This window comes from Staurois parvus, unplaced genomic scaffold (assembly GCF_062004578.1).
Source record: "Staurois parvus isolate SC_StPar_1 unplaced genomic scaffold, SC_StPar_1.0 ptg000282l, whole genome shotgun sequence".
NCBI classification, from domain to species: Eukaryota; Metazoa; Chordata; class Amphibia; order Anura; family Ranidae; genus Staurois; species Staurois parvus.
The window spans coordinates 11,726,151-11,749,009 of NW_028318078.1; the positions used below are offsets into that span (position 1 = coordinate 11,726,151).

The window sequence follows — 22,859 nt, forward strand, 5'->3', positions numbered from 1 at the left end:
TCTGTCAGCATAACAACCAGGCAAATAACATTGTCTAGAATGTCAGAAATGATAGCCCCCACATTCCTCTCATGGCAGGTTTACCATACTACATATAATGTTAGTTCCTTAAAAAAAGAAGAGAACAAAAAAAAAGTGTCACCATTCTAAAGAACCTGTACGTCACAGTGCATTAGTGTACTAGTGACATAAGTTCGTTATTTCATTATATTTTTAACTATTACAATGTGATTTAATATGGTAATTTCTATTTATTTTTTAAATGTATTATATCTTCTAATTATCCTATATATTAAATCTTTATTTATAACCCTCTCTCTCTCTCTCTCTCTTTCTCTCTCTCTCTCTATATATACAGTATATGTATATAAATATAAAAATGACAACATTGTTGATTGATATTGATAATTGTTATATTTTGCAGGCTCAGAACTAAACATGACACAGTTGATAGTGGCTTTGGTCGTGGTGGCCTTGTTTATAGTAATGCTGATCATCTTCTACCAGAATAGGTACATGCCAAGAGATTGGCTTTTTCCTTTGTTCTTTCCTAAAAACATATAATATTTCATCTATGACTGCACAAAGACTGATATCTGTCCATTAATTTTAATTTCAGTGTTCTCTAATCTCTAGAGTAGTTAATTGATTCTCTTAGAAGATAAGATGTAAAGGTCAATGCCAAAGTATTGCACAAAACCGCACTGTGAATCTGCATATATTAGAGGATGAGGATATATAAGTGGAACTTCAGTTTTGCATATTGCCAATCTCCAGGCAAGCAGCTATAGGCACAAGTTTAAAGTGGTCAAAATGTAAAATCATATATTAATTTCCACATTGTATTTCAATTATTTCTAGCCTACTCTGAATGATCTTGAACTTTGTAAATGTACCTTGTGAAGAATCTGAATTCAGTGACATGTATTCATAATGCCCTGTGAGTAGGCACTGCTGTGTCACACATTTCACAGAGTCTGCATTCTGAACTAGATAAGTGCTCAGAGGAGGAGTTTTAGGAGGAGGAACCAGCACAGGAATCACTGTTCACAGACAGCGAGGTACCATGTGATACATAGTCCTTAGGCTTTGAAAGTAAACAGCAGAGGAGAAGCTGTAAACCAGGGGTGTCCAATCTTTCCTAGGCCACACTGGAAGAAGAGGAATTGTCTTGGATAACACATAAAAACACTAACAATAAGGATAGCTGATGGAGCAGAAAACTTTGGTCAGATCACAAGCTAGCGATCAATATAGATAATGTACCTATCTGAGTAATAAAACTGCCTTTTTTGTGATATTTTTTATTCTAAAATTAAAAGAAAGCAACATAAAACTAGTACGATATTTGGCATTGTTTTTGATAAACTACCACACCAATATCTGGTTGGATGGATGTAGTAGCAATTCTCAGAGTTCTGAAGGTGCTCATGAGATATTTTGGTGCTAATTTTGCCCTTCGTGTGCTTAATCCTTGAAAATAGTTGCTCACAAATATTGGTATTGCCGAAAACTGGTGACATGAATAAGATGTGATTGTGAAGAGTGGGAGATTTTTCTTTCATAAGATAAAACTTATAAAAGTCCAGTAAAGAGACTCTGTCAAATGTTTCTTTAACCACATATGTTTGCTAAGAGTAGATGCATTTTTACAAAAAATCCCTTAAAATTCAAAATTTTTGAGTACGTTTACGATTTTGTGTTGTGCGGCATTCATAGCCATCTTTGGCTGAATGTGACCTCTGGGTCGCAGTCTGGACACCCCTGCTGTAAAGCATGCAGGGAAAGCAGGAAGTTGTGCATAGAGATCAGGGGCGGACCCGACAACTCATGGGGCCCCTGGGCAATAGGGGATCATGGGGCCCCTGTGTCCTTGCCCAAACTCAAAAAAGCCTATGAAAAAGGTACCAGGGGCATCTCATGGGGCCCCCTACTGACCCCGGGCCCTCGGGCAGTGCCCAAGTTTCCAAATGGTCAGTCCGCCCCTGATAGAGACGACCAGCAGACAGGCAGCAATTACAAGATGAAAGGAAATTTTTCAAGTAAGCTTGTATTGTATTGTCATAAATAACTATGGTTGTATTGCTATTACGATGTTGATGAAAGTATATGTAAATCTGTGAAGCTACTATGATGTAGGCACCTGTGACAGATAACACAACCAGATAATCACAGATTGGTCAAGAAAATCCGGTCAAACACAACTGACTGCTGATTTGACAGTGAACAGGCAGCAGACTGATGATGTCATGTCTCTGTTCACTTTGATCTATCCTCCTGCCAGCATGTTTCCTTCCCCATCATTGCATGTGCATGTTGCGTAGAGCCTTATTGGCCGGAGAGTCTGGTGGGTCTTATCAAGCCTTAAAACTGTAGTAAATCACCAAAAAAAAAGAAAAAAATTGGGTGACCTGCAGGTCTAATCCATAATGCACTAGTGAGCACTGCATAGTAGCACATTGTGACACACTTACCTGCACACAGAGCCCTCCAGTGCAACACTGTCATGACTCCCCCAGTGCTTTCATCTTCACCTAGTCTTCCTTCTGGGTTTACGGGCTCTGGCTGTTTGAATGGCCAGAGCCGCAATGACGTCACTTTTGTGCATGTGCGCAGGAACCCTAGCCACAGCACGGCACTCTACATTCAACTGCATACTGTATGCCTTGAATGCAAAGCGCCACTGCGCATGCGCAGGTGACTTCATAGGCTATTGCCGATGTGAATATCTCCTAAACAGTGCACGTCTAGGAGATATTCATTGTACCTACAGGTAAGCCTGATTGTAAGCTTACCTATAGGTAGAAGTTCAAATAGGGATTTTACTACCGCTTTATAAGCTCAGTGTTCTGGGCTTCTTAGAACAGAGGTAACCTGATTCAAAAGCTAGTTTGTACATTGTTACAAATGAGGGTAAAATGTCTTTATATCTTTGTTTTATGTACTTTTGTTTGACAAGCCGAATAAGCCTGAAGTTTTTAAATGTGACTAAAAGTCAGGTATATCAATGACTTGAATCTAGATCAGAACTGAAATGCTAACAGTTCCTAAGTAGATGTGTTTAATGGGCTTGTTCACACTAGTCTGCACAGTAAAAACGCAGCAATTTACCATATGGTAGCTGCCAGTGTGAGGTCCAGCAAAGGGCGGTGTGATATGCTTTTCAGCACATTACACTGTTTACTTTTTGTTTTTTGTTTTTTTACTTTATTTGAAGTGTTACATAGTGACATTGCATTCATGTAGTTACATAACTGCGGTTCCATCCACTGTGCTGAAATATTTGTCTGCATTTTTCCACTCTGCATTGCACCGCACATCACACCAATGTTGTGGTGTAAATGGGTAACATTGAAAGCAATTGTAAGTGGTGTTTATCCAGTGCCCAGAACAACACTGTTCATTGTACATAGTGTGAATGAACCCTAATTACTCCTGCACACTGAGATTATAGGCATACAGGTATTTTTTTTCTATTTTACTGATCTAAATGGAGCCAATTGTTTTCAACATGCCTGTACACATAAGTGTGTAAACTTTAAAAAAAAAAAATTTGAGTTGTGGTCATTATTTAAAATGCGCAAACTAAATTCCAACAGATATACAAAACTACCATCTATTACAGTTATGTATTTGTCAAAGGTGTAGTAAGACCTCACAAATACCCAGTGAAGTGACTGGCAATACAGGTATCACCTTCAAATAAAGTAAAAAAACAAAAAGTAAACAGTGTATCACATAGAGATGAAAAAAATCTTCCTACATAAGTTGTACCCGTTTATCTGAATTCTCCTCTTCTCTACATCTGTTCAAAGCCCATAATTTATTAAGCTTTTCTGAGAGTTCAGAAAAAAGGGGGCGGGAGCTAAAATTACACTCTGCAGAGCTCATTGAGGAGAGCTGATGGGAAGGAAAAGGACACCCTTCACACAGCTTACAGGTACAGAGCTGAGGCTGTCACTGTGCTGGAGCTCCATCCCATGTCACCATTTTTCTCTTGGTGTCAGAAACACTTGTCAGAAGTGATTCATGCTAATAGCAGAGGAAGGAGGCAGCAGACAGAAATCACACTTAGTGCTCTTAAAATAGACACACTATAGATGGATATGCATTAAAAAATAACACCCAGATGCCATCCAAGTGTTTTTTTTTTCCACCTCACTGATATTCCACTTTCAACCTCACTGATATTTGATTAATTCCATCTGATTCCTCTTGTACCAAATTGTATTGTAACTGTAATGTCTGCCTTCATTTTGTAAAGAACTGTGCAAATTGTTGGCGCTATATAAATCCTGTAAAATAATCATAATAATACTTGTCAAACATGCCGCAAACACTCTGTAAACATTACAGCCACGTTTATGGTGTATTACCATAGAAATGAATAAAAGGAGTTGACAAGCTTCACCTCCCCCTAAACTCAACATGAAGCTTTATTTTTGATGCACACTGACAAGAAGCAAGGGAAATGCTACATGTATTTCAAATGTATATAGCTCTGTCCGCTGTTGGCAATATCCATTGCAGGCTGCTTTACTAGACCTTCAGGAAGCTGTGAAAACTTGCCTCAAATGCTTGTTTTTAATGCCAGTGTAAATAGGGCCTAAGTCTGTCATAATGTGCTAATATGGTGCATATTCCAGCACATTATGGTATAAACCTCCTGGAGGCCCATTAAAAAAAATGTAGTGGAATTTAATACCGCTTTAAAGTGTAAGTAAATCCTACCTTGTAAAACAACCCATTCAGTTTAAAATAGAAATGAAAGGCAAAGCATTTGTGTATAGGTAGAAAAAACATAAACTCTTTTTCCTCCTTTTTTATAAGTGATCCCATTCCCTCTGTTGAAAACAAATATGATATACACTGCTCAAAAAAATTACAGGAACACTTTGAAAACACATATATCTCAATGGGGAAAATTATCATGGATATCTATACTGATATGGACTGGGTAATGTGTTCGGAACACAAGGAAATGAACATGGTCAACCTACAGAGGACTGAATTCAAAGACACCCCGAAAAATCAAAGTGAAAAAATGATGCAGCAGGCTAGTCCATTTTGCTGAAATTTCATTGCAGTAACACAAAATGGTACTCTACCTGACAACATCGGAGCATGCTCCTAATGAGACGATGGATGGTGTCCTGTGTTATTTCCTCCCAGATCTGGACCAGGGCATCACTGAGCTCTTGAACAATCTGAGGTGCAACCTGGCAGTGTCGGATGAACCAAAACATGATATCCCAGAGGTGTTCTATTGGATTTAGGTCAGGTGAGCGTGGGAGCCATTCAATGGTATCAATTCCTTCATCCTCCAGGAACTGCCTGCATACTCTTGCTACATAGGGCCGGGCATTGTTGTGCACCAGGAGGAACCCAGGGACCCACTGCACCAGCGTAGGGTCTGACAATGGGTCCAAGGATTCATCCCGATACCTAATGGCAGTCAGGGTGCCATTGTCTAACCTGTAGAGGTCTGTGCATCCCTCCATGGATATGCCTCCCCAGACCATCACTGACCCACCACCAAAACAGTCATGCTGAATGATGTTACAGACAGCATAATGGTCTCCATGACTTCTCCAGACCCTTTTATGTCTGTCACATGTGCTCAGAGTGAACCTGCTCTCATCTGTGAAAAGCACAGGGCGCCAGTAGTGGACCTGACAATTTTGGTATTCAATGGCAAATGCCAATCGAGCTCTATGGTGTCAGGCAGTGAGCACAGGGCCCACTAGAGGCCATCGGGCCCTCAGGCCACCCTCATGAAGTCTGTTTCTGATTGTTTGGTCAGAGACATTCACACCAATGGCCTGCTGGAGGTCATTTTGTAGGTGTCTGGGAGGGCTCATCCTGTTCCTCCTTGCACAAAGGAGCAAATACCAGTCCTGCTGATGGGTTAAGAACCTGTTGTGGCCCTGTCCAGCTCTCCTAGAGTAGCTTTCTGTCTCCTGGAATCTCTTCCATGCTCTTGAGATTGTGCTGGGAGACAAAGCAAACCTTCTGGCAATGGCACGTATTGATGTGCCATCCTGGAGGAGTTGGACTGCCTGTGTAGGGTTCAGGTATCGCCTCATGCTACCAATAGTGACACTGACCCTGGCCAAATGCAAAACTAGTGAAAACCAGTCAGAAAACATGAGTAGGGAAAGAAATGTCAGTGGCCTCCACTTGTAAAACCATTCCTGTTATGGGGGTCGTCTCATTGTTGCCCATCTTGTACACCTGTTGTTAATTTCATTAACACCAAAGCAGCTGAAACTGATTAACAAATTTCTCTGCTACTTAACTGACCAGGCCAATATCCCAGGAGTTTAACTGACTTGATGCTACACTCTGATTTAAAAGTGTTTCTTTCATTTTTTTGAGCAGTGTACTTTCCTATCTATTTTACCGATGCTAGCACCATAAAGATTAAAAATAGTCAATGTTGATTAAGAGAGTGAAATTCTGCTTTGATTTCAGTGTAGATGTTACACAGCATTTGTAACCCACAAGTGTCATTAATCATATCTTTTCAGGGTTAAGAAGATCATTTGGATTGGAGTACCAAGTCCTTCGTCGTTTTTTGACCCTTTAATGTCTGAATACAAAGGAAACTTTCAGGTACAATTAAACTTATGAAGTGAATGTGGTACATTTCTTTCAGTACTGAGATGCTAGTGATTTCAATGCGGGGCTTCTGATGCCCAAGAACAAATAACCCTATTGAGAGCCCTTTTCAATTTAACCCCCAACTATATACAATAATAATAATGCAACTCAGGGGATGAGCTTCAGATTCAAGTCTACCATGGGTTCAAGGAAAACCTGGTTCGCAAACCCAACAAAGCAATGCAGCAATTCACTTGCCCAAATTCATTGTTACCCTAATGCACTGCAGGTCAGCTAGCTTATAAGAGCCAATAGTGAGCCAGCCCCCTCATTATAAAAGAGGGGAGGAATGTAAAGTAGCGATAGTGTCAGTTTAGCACTACCCCCTTAGGGATTGCTGATGAATTGGGTCCCCTTATAGTCCTGCACAGCCAGGCATTCAGCATTGTCCACACAAGCTTGCATCAGAGTCAGAAAATCAGTCCTTGAGCTTTGGTTTTGTTATTTATTGAGGGGATTAGAACTTGAATTGGGTAACGGGGGTATAGGATCCTCGCTTGCAGTCTGGACGACTCCCAATCTTTCTACTCGCCACTAACACTCCCCAACGGCTCATCTGAGGACTGGTCAACCCCACAGCTAGTCCTGCTGTACAGTACTTTTAGACACCGGCAGGGACCAGTGGTGTGTGACCCCTTTTCGCTGTGAGGGTCCGTAATGGTGGTGGGGGAGTCGTGGTCCTGCTCAACCTTGTTTAGTATGGGAGGCTCTGAACTTCCTCTGGCTTTTTGGATTTTGCTTTCTGGTGTTTCTGTGCAGAGTCCCGTCTGCTTAAACACAGTGTAACTATGAGATGCCAGATCGCTGGGAAAAAGTTTGTTCAAAGACTTTCCGCAATGTCCAGACCTGGCCAAAGCTCTGACCAGTGCAGTCAGCCTCCTGCACTCAGGGCAAATTAAGCATAGCTTCTCGGTGCCCTTGATCATTCCAAGAGCAAAGCAGCCGTGATGCTCAAGTCGGACTCACGTATCCACCAAAGTTAGTCTGGCTTGATAAACTCTCGAATATACTGGCAAGATGCCCTCCATCTTTCTCCATTCATGCTGTCGCTCCATGTGGTGGGTGTAGGGGGGGGTTTTAAGGGCAGGCATTTGGGCGTGAATTGGTGGTGATTGCAGGTGGGCGTAACCCCACCCCTTCTTGTGATCTCTTGGCGACAGCCAGACTGCCATGCTGGGACTTTCCTGCCACTAGTTTAATCCCCGATGTGCCAACTTGAACTGTGTGTACTGGACTGCAGATACGGTGATGGCTGTATCCTGCTGGTAGGGCATAAACAGTTTGCTGGCTGGTACTGGACATTGGTTTCCAGCCATTGTTGAATAGCTGGGTAGCGCTGGCAATATAAGTACTGGAACGATGCTGCTCCACAGCAGTTGCCACGGGCGACAATGGGGCATAAAGCGCACCCTCCACTGTGTGCAAAGGCAAGAATAAAGTCACTAAGTCCCAGCTATACAAAGCAGTAACACATCTGTAATCCATTGGTCATAGCAGACAAGAAGATTACTGTTAGGGCAGAGTCATTTGTTATTGCCACCTGTTGAGCAGCACACTGATATGCAGCAATGAACCATCCCGGATGTTATGGTCAATGGCTAGCACATATACGGTAGACACTTCACTGTCCCATACAGTCACATAGTCTCTATTGCCAGCCACCTGGGGAGCAGCAGAGGGACATCTGTGGACTGATCAGACGTCCCATCCCTGTTCCTGACAACGGCAGGCAGGACAGCAAACGTGATGAACATTTCACATATGTTCAGAGGCCCATACAAGGCACAGTCTTTATTAGGAGCCACCTGGGGAGCAGCACAAAGACTCTTAGATGGGCCCGGCATGGTTGACTGAGCTCTGGCACTTTCTTCCTTCTGGCTGGTTCATTGCTAAGGGTGATGGCAGGCAAGTTACTATAGGCGAATCCTGGATTTACGAGCCCCCACATGTAGCACTACCCCCATAGGGATTGCTGATGAATTGGGCCCCCTTATAGTTTTGCACTGCCAGATATTTAGCATTTTGCACACAAGCTTGAATTAGAGTCAGAATATCAGTCCTTGAGTTTTGGTTTTGTTATTTACTGAGGGGATTAGAACTTGGATAGGTTAAGGAGGGGTATAGGATGCTCAAGGGAAATAATAACTGAGGACAAAACTTCCTTGAACTATTCACAAGCTTCTCTTCTTCTGCAGCACAGTATCTGTTGGAGTGCTAGCCAGTATTTCCTTGTTGTAGCACCCCAGACCCTAGATGAACTCCTCTCCACCCAGCAATCCGATGACTTTTCCTGAGCAAGGGATCTGGCTCCTGTCCCTTTAAATGAGGTGAACAGTCACTCTTAAAGGGCTAATCTGATTCCCCATCAGAGTGCTCCTTCCCCTATCTGCCCAGGGGGTGCAGGTGTACTCACTCAGATCCTTCCCTGTACCGCTTGTGGGTTGGCTGTTGCTACCAGGCTTATCAGCTGGGCTGATCCTTCTCTGCCATACAGGTGGTCCTCGCTCAGAGTGCCAATGAACAGTGAGTTTTCCTCCCTTCCAGCTCCAGGCTCGCAGGCAGGCCCTATTCCACTAGGCCTTCTGGCAGCCTTCTTCCTCCAGCTTCACATCTTCCTCCAACTCTCTCCCACCACCACACTCCTGGCCCCTTGCCAAGCCTTCTGTTGGAGATTGGCTGAGGTCCCTCAAGAGTGCAACCAGCCACTCCTCAGATCCACCCACTGCCTCCAAGGCCCTCCTCTGAAAGCTTCAGAGCAGAGGGAAATTCCAGAGGGGCTGGCCTGCAGAGTCTCTCAGCCCTGAGCACAATTCGACCCCTCTGGCTATTACACTTGAGCTGCTGACCAGCTCCTGTCTAACCATTGCGATCTAGCTCCCCATAGCTGATCTAGAAGGGTGCTACATCAGTGTTTGGAAGATGTTGTAGAGAAAGGATAGGGAAAGCAGACAAACTGCATAGCAGTAGATTAGGGTCATTTAGGAAACCGTTCTTTCATTTTGAGCTTCAGCTACTTGGGTACCCAGGCTACATGCCTGGATAAAAGTCTAGCTAGAATATTAAGGCTATATGCCTAGATATTAAGAGGAACCCCACACTGTTTCCAATGTTTTTCTTTTATTATTTTAATTGCTACATTCAAACTGAATGAATCATATTTGGGGTGCTGCTGTTGTATGTAAATCAAGCTAATTGTAAAAGAGAAAAATCAATTTTACAGCCAAATATGCCTTTCATTGGTGGAAGGAAGGAAAATTGCTTGATTCCCCCATCAGCACAGTCAGTCTTGATGGGGCTATGCAGTGTGGCAAAACACGATTACTGCTAGTGGCTATAGCTGCTGCCAGTAAACTCATCGATAGATTGACCTGGGTACAATCATCCTGCCCATACATGGATCGAAATGTGGCTGGTCCCTGCTGAACTGGCCCAATTTCGATCCATGTATGACCACCTTTACTTTTACCTTCAATCAGAACTAAATAAATGTTTTTGCAGATACCTTTTGCACAAGGGTTATTGGGCTGCAGCAGACACAGCCTCCAATCAATGTCAGGGGAAATAACAATTGACTCTGGTGCACATTTTCATTTAATTACATTTATTTCTCAGTGCCTATAACTAGATACAACCTCATGCTCTTCACTTTTAATAGGAATAAACTTCCATGCTTGGGCAATTTAAGTATTGTTGTTTATGAAAACACATTTCAGAGAAAAGATCTTCCACTAGGTGGACTAAGCTTGTCTCTCATTTTAAACACATGACTAATTTTACAGTTCCCTACACCAACAGCTATCACAAGTGAACAGGTTGCCTCAGCCAAGAACATACCCATGCCCATAGTTCTGTTCCAGGCTTGTTCCTTTTATCTCACACAGACAAACCAGGTGCTGGCTACCACAGCCTGCCTCTACTGTCCATCAAAAGTATAAAAAATGTAAGTTGTTTTCTGAGGTGCTTTCATACTTATTTATCTTTTATGGTACATCATGGTCTACTTTGGTGTGTTCCAGAAATGTAAAATGTCGAAAGTGTCCTCTATAATCTATTTCAACCTCCTCTTATTTTTTACAGAAATGGTTGTCCTCTCCTTTCCCCTTCTCCTCATTTTCTCCAGAACCATGCCCCCCTGATATTTCCCCTCTAGCTGTTAACTGGAATAAGGAGGAACATCGTCCAAAATCTCTATTTGATCACACACATGACACTCTGAGTGAAATGAACATACGTTATGGATCAAGTGTCTCCAACAGGGGGTACTTCACTCCTAACTGTCCTACATATGGCAATGTCGACCACCAAAGTTTCCATACAGTTTCACCTCATGAGTCTTTGCCGTCCCCAACTGAAGATGTGCCACTTTTTCATGCTGACTATTTATGTGCCCCGTTATCCATAGCAGGTCTTGGCTTCCACAATAAGTCATTTGAGCTGGATTGTCCACAAAGAAACATGCCATGGCCAATGTTTGTTGAGGAAGTCATGGACAATGCACAATACCATGATGAATATTCACCAGACTCACCAGTAACTGAGGAAGTGAGTGAAAAAGAAGACAATGAAGATTTGGTTGAGTCACCAGGTGCTTCCTCCACAGCTGCCTTAGTGTTTCATGATGTTCAACCCGCATCTCAAATATCTGATAATGCAGCAGGGTACTTTTCCTTGAATGAGCTTAACCAGAAGCACGTTGGCCACTGGAATTGATTGTCTCATCCAGGGATGGATTTCCATTACTGGAGCCTGTAGGCACACAACCTTATGGCGCCCAAAATAGAAGCCCCTATCATGCTCAGTGATAAATCTAGCTCAGCAGTATCAGAAGAATACACTTTACAGTAGGCTTGAATGATTGGATAAGTTGATTATCTATTTTTGATACAGTGAGCCAAGGGAGAGCCAAGTTCAGGCATTCAGGACAGACCTATTACTCCAGGACTATGTTCATATACTTACTGTAGGCAATATAATAGAAATTGGACTAATGAAGCACCAGATTTGAACTGTTGCATTTTCTATCTCAGACAAAACATGCATGCAGTGCCAGTTTGTGAAAAGCAATAACAAATAAGCAGTGTGCTTTAAAAGAAAGCATTTATTCCTGCGCAAAAACAGTAAAAGCAAAAATGGAATTACATTTGTGGATAAATACTGTTAAGTACTCAGCGTGTCTAATCTATGCATGAACTCTAAGGCTGTAAAAAAGCTGCTTTTTCTATTGCATAACACTATTGCTGATGCTGAAAGGAGACTATAGATATGATTTCTTTATGTATGTATTAAATTGTGCCACGTATAGTATATCATGGTAAGTGCAGGAGTTTATTACATTTTTGGCAAAAATGGAAGCAACTTTTTCTGCTAAATCAAGACTTCCTAATATAAAGTGATTACTATAATATTGCATTTTCAAGCAGTACAGCCATTTTTCAATGTACTCTAGATAATAGTTTTAGTCCCTCCTTGTCTGTTGCCCATTTTTGTAGTCCTATTTTTTTTCTTTTTAATTTCATACGCAATGCTTCAAGCTAGAGCAGAAAGGAAACCTGGACAGGAATACGAAGAACTTTGTATACAAAAAAATAAATCAGGCTTAAAGTGATTGTAAACCCTCTCCTTGTAAAGCAACCCATTCCATTTAAAATAGAAATGAAAGGCAAAATGCTTGTATATACAGTGCCTTGAAAAAAGTATTCATACTTCCTAAAATTTTCCACATTTTGTCATGTTACAACCAAAAAAGTAAATGTATTTTTTGGAATTTTATGTGATAGGCCAACACAAAGTGGCACATAATTGTGAAGTGAAAGGAAAATGAGAAATGGTTTTCAACATTTTTTACAAATAAATATCTGAAAAGTGTGGTGTGCATTTTTATTCAGCACCCTTGAGTTAATACTTTGTAGAACCACCTTTCGCTGCAATTACAGATGCAAGTTTTTTTGGGGATGTCACTACCAGCTTTTCACATCTAGAGAGTGACATTTTTGCCCGTTCTACTTTGCAAAATATCTCAAGCTCTGTCAGATTGGATGAAGAGCATCTGTGAGCAGCAATTTTCAAGTCTTGCAACAGATTCTCAGTTGGATTTAGGTCTGGGCCATTCTAACTCATGAATATGTGTTGATCTAAACCATTTCATTGTAGCTCTGGTTGTATGTTTATGGTCGTTGTCCTGCTGGAAGGTGAACCTCTTGCTGTGTGCCCCACATGGCTTCTCACAAACCAAACAGGACTTCTTATGGTTTTCTTTCAACAATGACTTTCTTCTTGCCACTCTTCCATATAGGCTAGATTTGTGGAGTGCACAACTAATAGTTGTCCTGTGGACAGATTCATTCACCAGAGCTGTGGATCTATGCAGCTCCTCCAAAGTTACCGAGGGCCTCTTGGCTGTTTCTCTGATTAATGCACTATTTTCTTAGTAGGTTTGCGGTTGTGTCATACTCTTTCCATTTTCGGATGATGGGTTAGACAGTGCTCAGTGAGATATTCAAAGCAAAACCAAAAAAACTTGCATCTGTAATTGCAGCAAAAGGTGGTTCTACAAAGTATTGACTCAAGGGTGCTGAATAAAAATGCACACCACACTTTTCAGATATTTATTTGTAAAAAATGTTGAAACCCATTTATCATTTTCCTTCCACTTTACAGTTATGTGCCACTTTGTGTTGGTCTATCACATAAAATCCCGATAAAATACATTCGCATTTTTGGTTGTAACATTACAAAATGTGGAAAATTTCAAGGGGTATGAATACTTTTTCAAAGACCTTTAGCTATAAATAAAATTATAAATACCTTTTTTCTCTTTTTTTATATGTGATTGCATACCCTTTGTTCTGTGTTGCTACATAACAACTAGGGGATGAGAAACAGCAGCACACTGATCTTCCCAGTGAGGGGTGGGCAGGGTGTCAGCAGAAGTCTAATCACTGGAGGAGTGCAGGTTGATTTCCCAGCACAGCTAGAGAACTGACCACAGTGTGCTCTCCTGCCTATTGTGGCCAATTTTTACTAAGGAAGCAGAGGGACTGACAGGAACACCAGGGATTTTACACAAAGGAAGCAATACAAAGTACACGGTACAGCAGGCACGTCAGGAATATGAAATGTTGGGTTTACATATTCTTTAAGTTTTTTTTGTTTTTTTTTTATTAAGTTTTACAGACTTTCATTTGTCTGTTAATCTTTAGCATCAAAATGTTACACTTAAAAATGCATATTCAGCATTAGCACATTCAGGAGGATTTCGAATTGATCCCTGAAACATATTTTAATAGTTTGAAAAACACGTTTGCACAGAAACTGCGTACAATATTTTTGTTCAAGGCTTACTGGTGGATCCTAACCTATTGTACATTTTTTGTTTGTTTTTATATTGACTAACAGGATGGGAAAGAAAAACAACCTTTGGAAGGTTTTCATTACTGTCTTTGCATTCCTGTCCCTGTAAACCCTGCTTCCCCTGCCAATTATTGACCTGGTGTCAAAGGGATAAAAAGTTGGGGTCAAATCTCCCCACTGGGTAATAAAATAGTCCACACTATAAACCTTCATTCAATAGTCAACTTATGTGTGTTCTGAGCACCAAACAAATGGCACCATTGTATGTATCTAGGACCAGCACTTTAAGGGACTTCTAAATTTTTACAGAGGGTTTGTTGCACGTGTAAAAAGAAAAATGGCTGTTGTAGAGTTGTTTTACCAATTAATATAATGTATATAATTGTGCCTATGCCTTGATAAAGGACTCTGGGAGTACTCAAAACATTGTTTTATGTGCATGCAACGTCTGCATTAATTGAAGTGTTACTAAACCCATGGTCCTGCATTCACTATATCTGGTCTTCCACAGTACAAATAGCATGGAAATGCAATTATTTTAGTAAATTTAAACTGCTAAATACCTTTTCTCATCAACAGTATATAGGAATATTGTGACTTCCATCAGTGTCCATCAGAGCACTGTTTAAAGCTTGTAGGAGGAGTTTTAATTTTGCTCTGACTGTCCTATGAGACTGCATAACCCCTGATTCTCTGTCTGGACAGTGCTTATTGGCCCAATCCTGATCAAATGCACCCTCCCAAAGGAAAGAAAAACTTTCTAGCTATACACACTAAACTGAGCATGTGCAGAGTGACTCCTAGAGCTCTGTACTATCAGCAGATGGATTGGGGACAGTGGAACAAGGGGAGGATCAGAGAAGGCAGGCTCAAATAACCTTTTTTACACAATGTGGAGGATTAACCCCTCAGGTTCCACAGTGAGTATAACAAGCATGCTTTATGCTCTGCATATACAGACTAATTTTACTGTTGTGGGTTTAGTAACACTTTAAGTATTTTTATGAATTTACTGTGAAAGAAAGTTTTGGCAGTGTCTTGCTGTAGGACATAAATTTCTGTAAAAACCTTTATTCTTTTCCTATAAACATAGAGAATTTACATTTATCATGTATATAATAGTATTACTGTTTACTATACACATCTATTTCTGTATGTAATTGCATTTTTGTATATAGGCCTGTTGTATTCTTTACATGCTATTATGTCAGAAAAGATCAGATTGGACACACACACAGCTGAATCAGCCAAAGGGGTCATTCACCTCCCTCTTTCCAAGTGAAATTGGAACCACCTTAGTTAATTACAAAGACAAACAACTTTTGCTCACACATAGTAAAACAAGATAGAAAACAACAATTTATTTAAAAAAATATAGAAAAGTATTATGTCTTTTCTTGTCTACTGTAGAAGAATTAATGTTATTAAATTTAGTCATATTAATTGGGCAGAACCTTATGTTGTGCATTATGTCCAACTCCTAGTACCCAGTAAAATGCCAGTAGTATGCCTACACATCAGATAACATATACTGTAGCAGTAGTGACCTCTAATGCACCATTAACTATGCCCAGCAAAGATGTAGCAATATCATGTACTAAAACAGTGATACCGCTGATGCAAGCATAGAATTTTAATATCTAATCATGTAAATAATAAAAAACACGAGGATATATTTTCTGTTTTTTTCTATATATTTCTCTGTTTCTGCAAAAGAAAATCACAGAGGTGTTGCATTAAAATGGCCACCATACTTTAGCAAGTGAATAATGTTTTCATCAGATCTGATGAGCGCCAGAAATAGTGGGTTAGCATTAGGATTCTACGAAACACCTAAAGGGAACTTTTCCTGAGGTATCAAGGCTGCCACTGATGATTCTCCAAAACCACTCTTTATCAGATACGTAGATCCACTTTGGAGCCTGTGAGGTTCCACTTAATTAGCATATACAATATGTAGCGTCTGTAGCAGGGCAACATTTTTGATACCGTCTTGCAGTTCCTTCAGTTCTGTAGAATAGAAAGAATAGGGCATGTCTGAAGGCACAGTAGTTAGATTGAGGACAATAAATAAACCAGAATGTGATCACCTTGTAAATTGGATTATTAGTGTACAGCAGTAAACAAAGCCTATTCTCGTTAGATTAGTTGTATCAAGAGAGTCCTGAAAGAAAATAATGTGATTGGATTTTTCTGCCAGATGATGTTTTGGTACAGCTTAGAGTTTAGGGCAGATGGTAGGTGACCTAGAACTCCACCGGTCACTACACACTGGGGAAACAGTATAGAAAAAATCTTCTACTGAATCCTACTGGCTTCAACATTTTTTGAGCAACTAACCCAGAACAAAGATAAGGAGCTCACATTCAGAGGTTATGGATCTATTTGCTTGTTCTAGATCAGAAGATAAAAAAGATAACCAGAGAGTTAACTAGGCACCCAGGCAACTAAAATATAAAAAGTGAATACTTGTGAGCTATTATGAATGAGGTGTTCAGTAACAATTATCTATTTATAATGTGCTTGGTTCGCTGGCACTTACACAAACCCACTAAATTGTGTTCCAATTATCCAAATATATATATTTATAGTGCCGCGCTCCTATTTTAAATCATAAAATCTCTCACGCTTATAAATGCATAAGCTAATACATACATAAAAAATGTGTGAGCAAATGAAATACTGTGACTTATAAATTAAAAATTAGAAAATGAATATAAATAAATCAAAATCATGATCTATGCTAATTCATATCATATGTGATCAATCATTATCTGTGCAAATTCATAAATCAATGTGCAAATGTGCAAATACAAACGCATTAGTACCATCAGTACCAATACTTATCATATGTGATTAATCAAAATATGTGCAAATTCATTAAAAAATGTGCAAATGCAATCCATAAAGTGCATAAATAAAGTATTTTATCAAATATGTGCAATGTGCAGGTGATCTCCTTATTCCCTCTCTCCAGGTGCCGTGTGGTCTCAATATGCGCTCACCTTATTATTTGCCTAAATAAATTTAGGCAAATAAGCTTTTAATCCTTCCAGGATTGGTGGGATAGTACTCATATATTAAATGTTTCCACAAAAGATCTGTAAGAATCCTCCTGTGCTCTCCTCTTTCTCCATAGGAAGCTGCTTATAAATGAGTGTTTATAAAGATCTATAGGGATCTCCCATTTCCCCTCCTGGGGACACCTCTTCCTTATATCCTCCTTTCCTCAGTGTGGGGAGTATAGATCAAACAAAAGAAAGAAGAAAGACCATGGTGCCTTATAAGCCAAACGTGCGGATACGTGGACTTCCGGAATCGGTTGTTGACATCCAATCTATCATCACAGCCCTATTTCAAGAGCTTGCCCCAGCTATTCCAATAAAACACTTGGAAATGGACAGAGTCCACAGGGCACTAGCTCCACGACGCACCGATGGCCCTCCACGTAACATTATTGCCAAGCTCCACTTCTTCCACACCAGAGAGCAACTTCAACAAGCAGCCCGCAACGCGGGATCTTTAACATTACAAGGTCACCCCTACCAACTGTTTCAAGACCTTTGCCCTACTACCATTGCTAAACGCAGGGCTATGAAACCCCCTCTACAAGCTCTCCAGCAGCATGGCATACCGTACAAGTGGAGCCTCCCCTTGGCAGTACGTTTCCGCTTCCAAGCTCGGGACTATACCTGCAAGACCCCCAAAGATCTACTGGACACACTGCAGAACCTCCAACTACAGTGACCCCATCAGATGGTTCCTGTCGGCGATCAGCGTCCTGCTCCCCGCAAAAGTCACACCCTCCACACCTCACCACAGGTGAGGATGCTTTTTTTCACCTGCTCCGACTCATCAAGACTCCATGGACTGAAGTCTGCCAACCCACATGGGCTTCACCGCCTCCACACCACCGGACTGTGCCAACCCACCGACCAAACATCCTCGGCATCCATCTCTTCTTACCCTTCACCCAGTTGAAGGCATCCTATATCCTTGCACTAGCCCTTAGGGCTCTTTTTTGGGAATTTTTTTTTTATGATTCAATAACCTACTTTTGTACTTCATGTTAATAGTTGTACTTATACATCTACATAGGAACCCCAGTCCTGGCCACACACGTAGCTTGTATTTCCTAAGTCCATGTTGGCCTACATTGATGGCTCGTGCCACCCGGGCTTGGGGCTCCTTAGTTTCTCTGGGAACTTAGTCTCCTGCCTTGCTTGCAGGATCCTAACGCTGTGTATCCATTTTTATGCTGTCGTCCCCACAGCGCGCACTACTGTGCACTCACCACTAACACTAGTGGTATTGCAGTTTTAATACTGCTTGGGCTACCCTTGCTCCATGGGCCACCCCATCATTGGGAGACCCTAGGGACCATACTCTGGGCCGGAATGGCCCTTCACAATCCCCCCCTGACACCCCTTCCTAAACTTATCCTTTTCCCCCCTCTCCCGCGTGACTCCTCAGCCCTTCTCTTCTGCTACTTAACCCCCCTTCTGTAGGCGACCTGACTCCCATCCAAACGAAGACTTATCATTTAATATGCCATTCACTCCCCCCATGGGTTCCCTAAATATTCTCACCCTGAACATTCAGGGCCTTAATATACCACAGAAATGTAATAAGGCCTTTTGCTCATTTGCATCATACAAAGCCCACATAGTATGCCTACAAGAGACACATTTCACTTCCACGTCTACCCCTAAATTTTTCGGCCCTCGTTATCCTCAGGTTCACACAGCCTCTGCAGCCACCAAACGCAGAGGCATACTCATCGCCTTCCACCGCATGACCCCTTTTACACTACACAACAAGATTAAGGACCCTGAAGGGCGTTATCTCTTACTAACAGGGCTGAAACTAGATGCAGAAATTACCATTGTTGTTTATTACGCACCAAATCAAGGTCCATTACCGTTCCTCTCCCATCTGTTATCGGTCATTGGTCACCACAAATGCGGTACCCTGTTCATCTGTGGGGATTCAAATTGCACCCTGTACCCCTTCATTGATAAATCCCCCCAGCCTCCCCTCCCACCAGCCTCCAAGCAAAACTTTCAGACCCTATTACAGCACTACTCCCTGGTTGACACCTGGAGAGAACTCAACCCGACAAAACGCCAATATACTTTTTACTCTCACCCCCACAAGACATTTTCAAGAATAGACCAGATCTTCACGACTGCTAGTTCCTCCCCCCAGCTAGTGGCCTCCGAAATCATCCCCATACCCTGGTGAGACCACAGCGCCGTACTAACATCCATCGCCTCTTTGGCACCTTCTCCTTCTGATTCCTCATGGGTCATCAATGACAACTTGTTATCTCATCCGTCACATTGCTCAGATATTGAAGCTGCCCTTAGAGACTACCTATCTTTAAGCAAGGCCCCAGACATCTCTCCCCTCCTTCTTTGGGAAGCTCACAAACCGGTTTTGCGTGGGTTCTGCATTAGCAAAGCATCTTTTCTAAACAAAGAGAAAAGACAGCAACGCTACCACCTTGAACAGGCCTATAACCAATCTCACCAGGTCTTCCAGGTCATTCCCTCCCCTGCCAATCAAAAAGCCCTAGAACAATCACGATTAGCTCTCGATTTCCTCCTTACGGATCAGGCGGGACTATCACTTCGCAGATCTTGGCATAAATATTATACTAAAGCCAACAAACCTGGGACGTTTTTGGCCCTCTCGCTTCATAGGCCTGATCAGATTACGAAACCCATCCGATTACACATCTCCCCTGGCAACTTCACTAGTATTCCGGAACGCATCCTACAAGTCATCCACAAACACCTCTCACAACTCTACTCTCCCTCTACACCTTTTGACCTATCTCATGCCAAAACCCTGTTGGCCCCCCTCTCCCTGCCAAAACTTCCCAATTACAGCTAACAGCCCTAGAGCAATTAATTACCCCAATTGAAACTTTAAACGCTATTAAAAATCTGAAATTGCACAAGCACCCAGGCCCGGACGGCTTCTCTGCAACCTACTATAAAAAATTTGCCCATCTTCTCTCACCTACCCTAACAAATGCCTTCAACGCAATTCTATCGGGCTGTACCTTCAACCCCGAAACAGTAACAGCCAACATTTCCATGATCCCCAAACCAAATTCTGACAACACACAATGGTCCAACTACAGGCCAATCTCTCTCCTCAACATAGACATCAAGCTGCTAGCAAAAATTCTTTCTACCCGTCTCAACTCATGCATAGGATCCCTAATTCATAATGACCAAGTGGGCTTCATCCCCACCCGACAAGCTGGAGACAATGTCAGACGCACAACCCTTCTTGCACATATAGCCAAAACTCGTAACATTCCTGCCTGCTTCCTGTCCTTGGACATCAGAAAAGCTTTTAATACAGTCTTGTGGCCAAAGCTCGACTATATTCTGCGCTGATGGGGCTTTGGCCCCCACTTCTTATCATGTATTTTTTCCTTATACCGCAAACCCTCAGCCAGAATTAAATACTTGGGACACAGGTCAGCCCAGTTCCCAATCTCCCGCGGAACCCGACAAGGCTGCCCTCTGTCTCCCCTACTTTTTGCCCTAGCCATGGAGCCTTTGGGCCTTCTGATAAGAGCTAATCCAGATGTCTCGAAATAGGTGGTTCCCATCACAAACTATGCCTTTTTGCTGATGACGTCCTACTCTTTCTTCTCTCCCCTGACATCTTCCCTTATCCTCCTCCGGCTTCTCGAAGGGTTTGGCCCTCTCTGGCCTCCATATTAATCCCCAGAAATCAGTAGCACTTAACATATTCCTCCCTCTCGGGACCTGGCCCACCTGAAACAGATCCTCCTATTCTCCTGGTCACAGCTTTCTATCCCATTCCTTGGCATAAAGCTGACCTCTAATCTCTCGGACCTATACGTGGCTAATTATACGCCCATGCTAACCCATCTCCCAGCCCTCATGACCAAATGGTCCTCTTTACCTCTGGCCTGGTTAGGTAGGATATCAGTCGTGAAGATGTCTATACTCCCCAAAATTCTATATTTATTCAGAGTTCTCCCTATCCCAGTACCCGCACACTACCTCCGCATCCTATAGTGTCGTATATATACCTATATATACCTATGTCTGGGGCCCCACTTGCCCCCGCTCAACCTTACACCAATCAAAACTTAGAGGCGGCCTTGGCCTCCCAGATATTAGCAAATACTACCATGCGGCGCACCTTGCACAGCTACCTAAATACCATGCAACCCATGAAATTCCCCAATGGGTCGTCCTTGAATCCATAGAATGTGACCCCCTTTCTACCGCTAATCTCTTATGGCTAAGACCCGTTGACCGTTGCTTGCTATCAAACCCCATCACATCCCACTACATGTCACTTTGGGACAAACTGAAATCCCGTTATCTCTTACAATCACCACATATCTGCTTGCTCTCTTATCTCCAAAATCCAGCCTTTCCCCCAGCATGGTCCTAACCACTCTCTTTTAGACAATGGACCTCAGCCAATCTTCTCCGAACCCATCATTTCCTGACGAGGAATAAGTTAAAATCCTTTGCTTCACTGCGTGAGACACATGGTCTACCAGCCTCAAAAATATTTAGATATTTGCAACTACAACACTTTTACACTCCATACACCACAATAATACGTCCGGCCATCTCTATGTCTCCCTTTGAATGAGCTTGTTACAGAGACCCATACAGGCAAGGCATTATCTCATGCATATACTCCCTCCTCACAACCTCTGATATCACGCCATCTACCCCTTATGTCCGCAGATGGGAGATAGACCTCGGTCGTCGAATGGATCCTTCAGATTGGGACCTTATATGGTCTAATACCAAATCATCCTCACAAAACATAGCAGGCCTGGAAACTAACTATAAAGTTCTAACCCGCTGGTACCTGGCCCCAGCGAGGATTGCCAAATACACACTAAACTACTCCCCTGATTGTTTTAGAGGCTGTGCGGTGGCAGGAACACATTATCACATGTGTTGGACATGCCCGGTAGCCCAAGCCTTCTGGGTTGACATTTTCTACATCTTTTCTAGACTTAGCGCAAAAACACTTAAGCCTGACCCGATCACAGCCCTCCTTAACTAACGCCCCCCTGGCGTCACTAATCTGCAATTCAAACTTCTCTCACAAGTTACCATGGCTGCCAAACAGATCATAGCCAAATCCTGGAAATCTCCCTCCGTAAGCATCATAGCAGTAAAGAACAAGGTTACACAGGCTATGATCCACGCTAAAGTGGAAGCCACAATCCTGGACACTATCCCAAAATTCCTGAGCATCTGGAACCCATGGGTGGAATGTTTCCTTCCGCCAAACTTTGATGGCTCACTCCTTCTTCCTTGATATACCCATACCCATTGTGCTGTCTTGATACCATGTCGATCTGCATCACAATATATCTTGAACCCTGCTTCATCATTTTTTGAGTCACACGCCCCCTTCCTCCCCCCATCCCTCTTCTGATCCTCCCTACTCATACCCTTCTCCCCTCCCCTCCCCCCCATGACCCCCCCTCCCTCTTACCATCTTACACAGGCTTACGTTCTTTTATCCCAAATCCCCCACAAAACTCTGGGGAGCTCGTCTCCATACTTACAAAGTATTTTGCTTATATTTGTTCATATTGATTTTGCTCATCTTCTGTTATCCAAACTCCCCTTCCTCATAAAGACACCACTGCCGCAGCTACTATTGTCTATGTACACATGTTTGCAGAATGTCTTATATCTATGTTTCTAACCCCTTGCTAAAAATATTAATAAAATATTTGAACAAGAAAAATGTGCCCATCAGAGTGACCCTTAACATAAAATGTGCCCATCAGAGTGCCCCTTAACATAAGCAGA

At 42.1% G+C, this 22,859-nt stretch overlaps 1 protein-coding gene across 1 annotated transcript in view; it reads left to right on the plus strand.

The window, feature by feature from the left end:
- IL2RB (interleukin 2 receptor subunit beta) overlaps positions 1-12,334 on the plus strand; it is a 60,191-nt gene extending 47,857 nt beyond the window's left edge. Inside the window, exons 7-9 of the mRNA XM_089681836.1 lie at positions 425-512; positions 6,531-6,615; positions 10,741-12,334. Coding sequence (XP_089537962.1) covers positions 425-512; positions 6,531-6,615; positions 10,741-11,373 — 806 coding nt within the window. The 3' untranslated portion in view covers positions 11,374-12,334. The remainder of the gene's footprint in view (positions 1-424; positions 513-6,530; positions 6,616-10,740) is intronic.
- Positions 12,335-22,859: the final 10,525 nt, after the last annotated feature.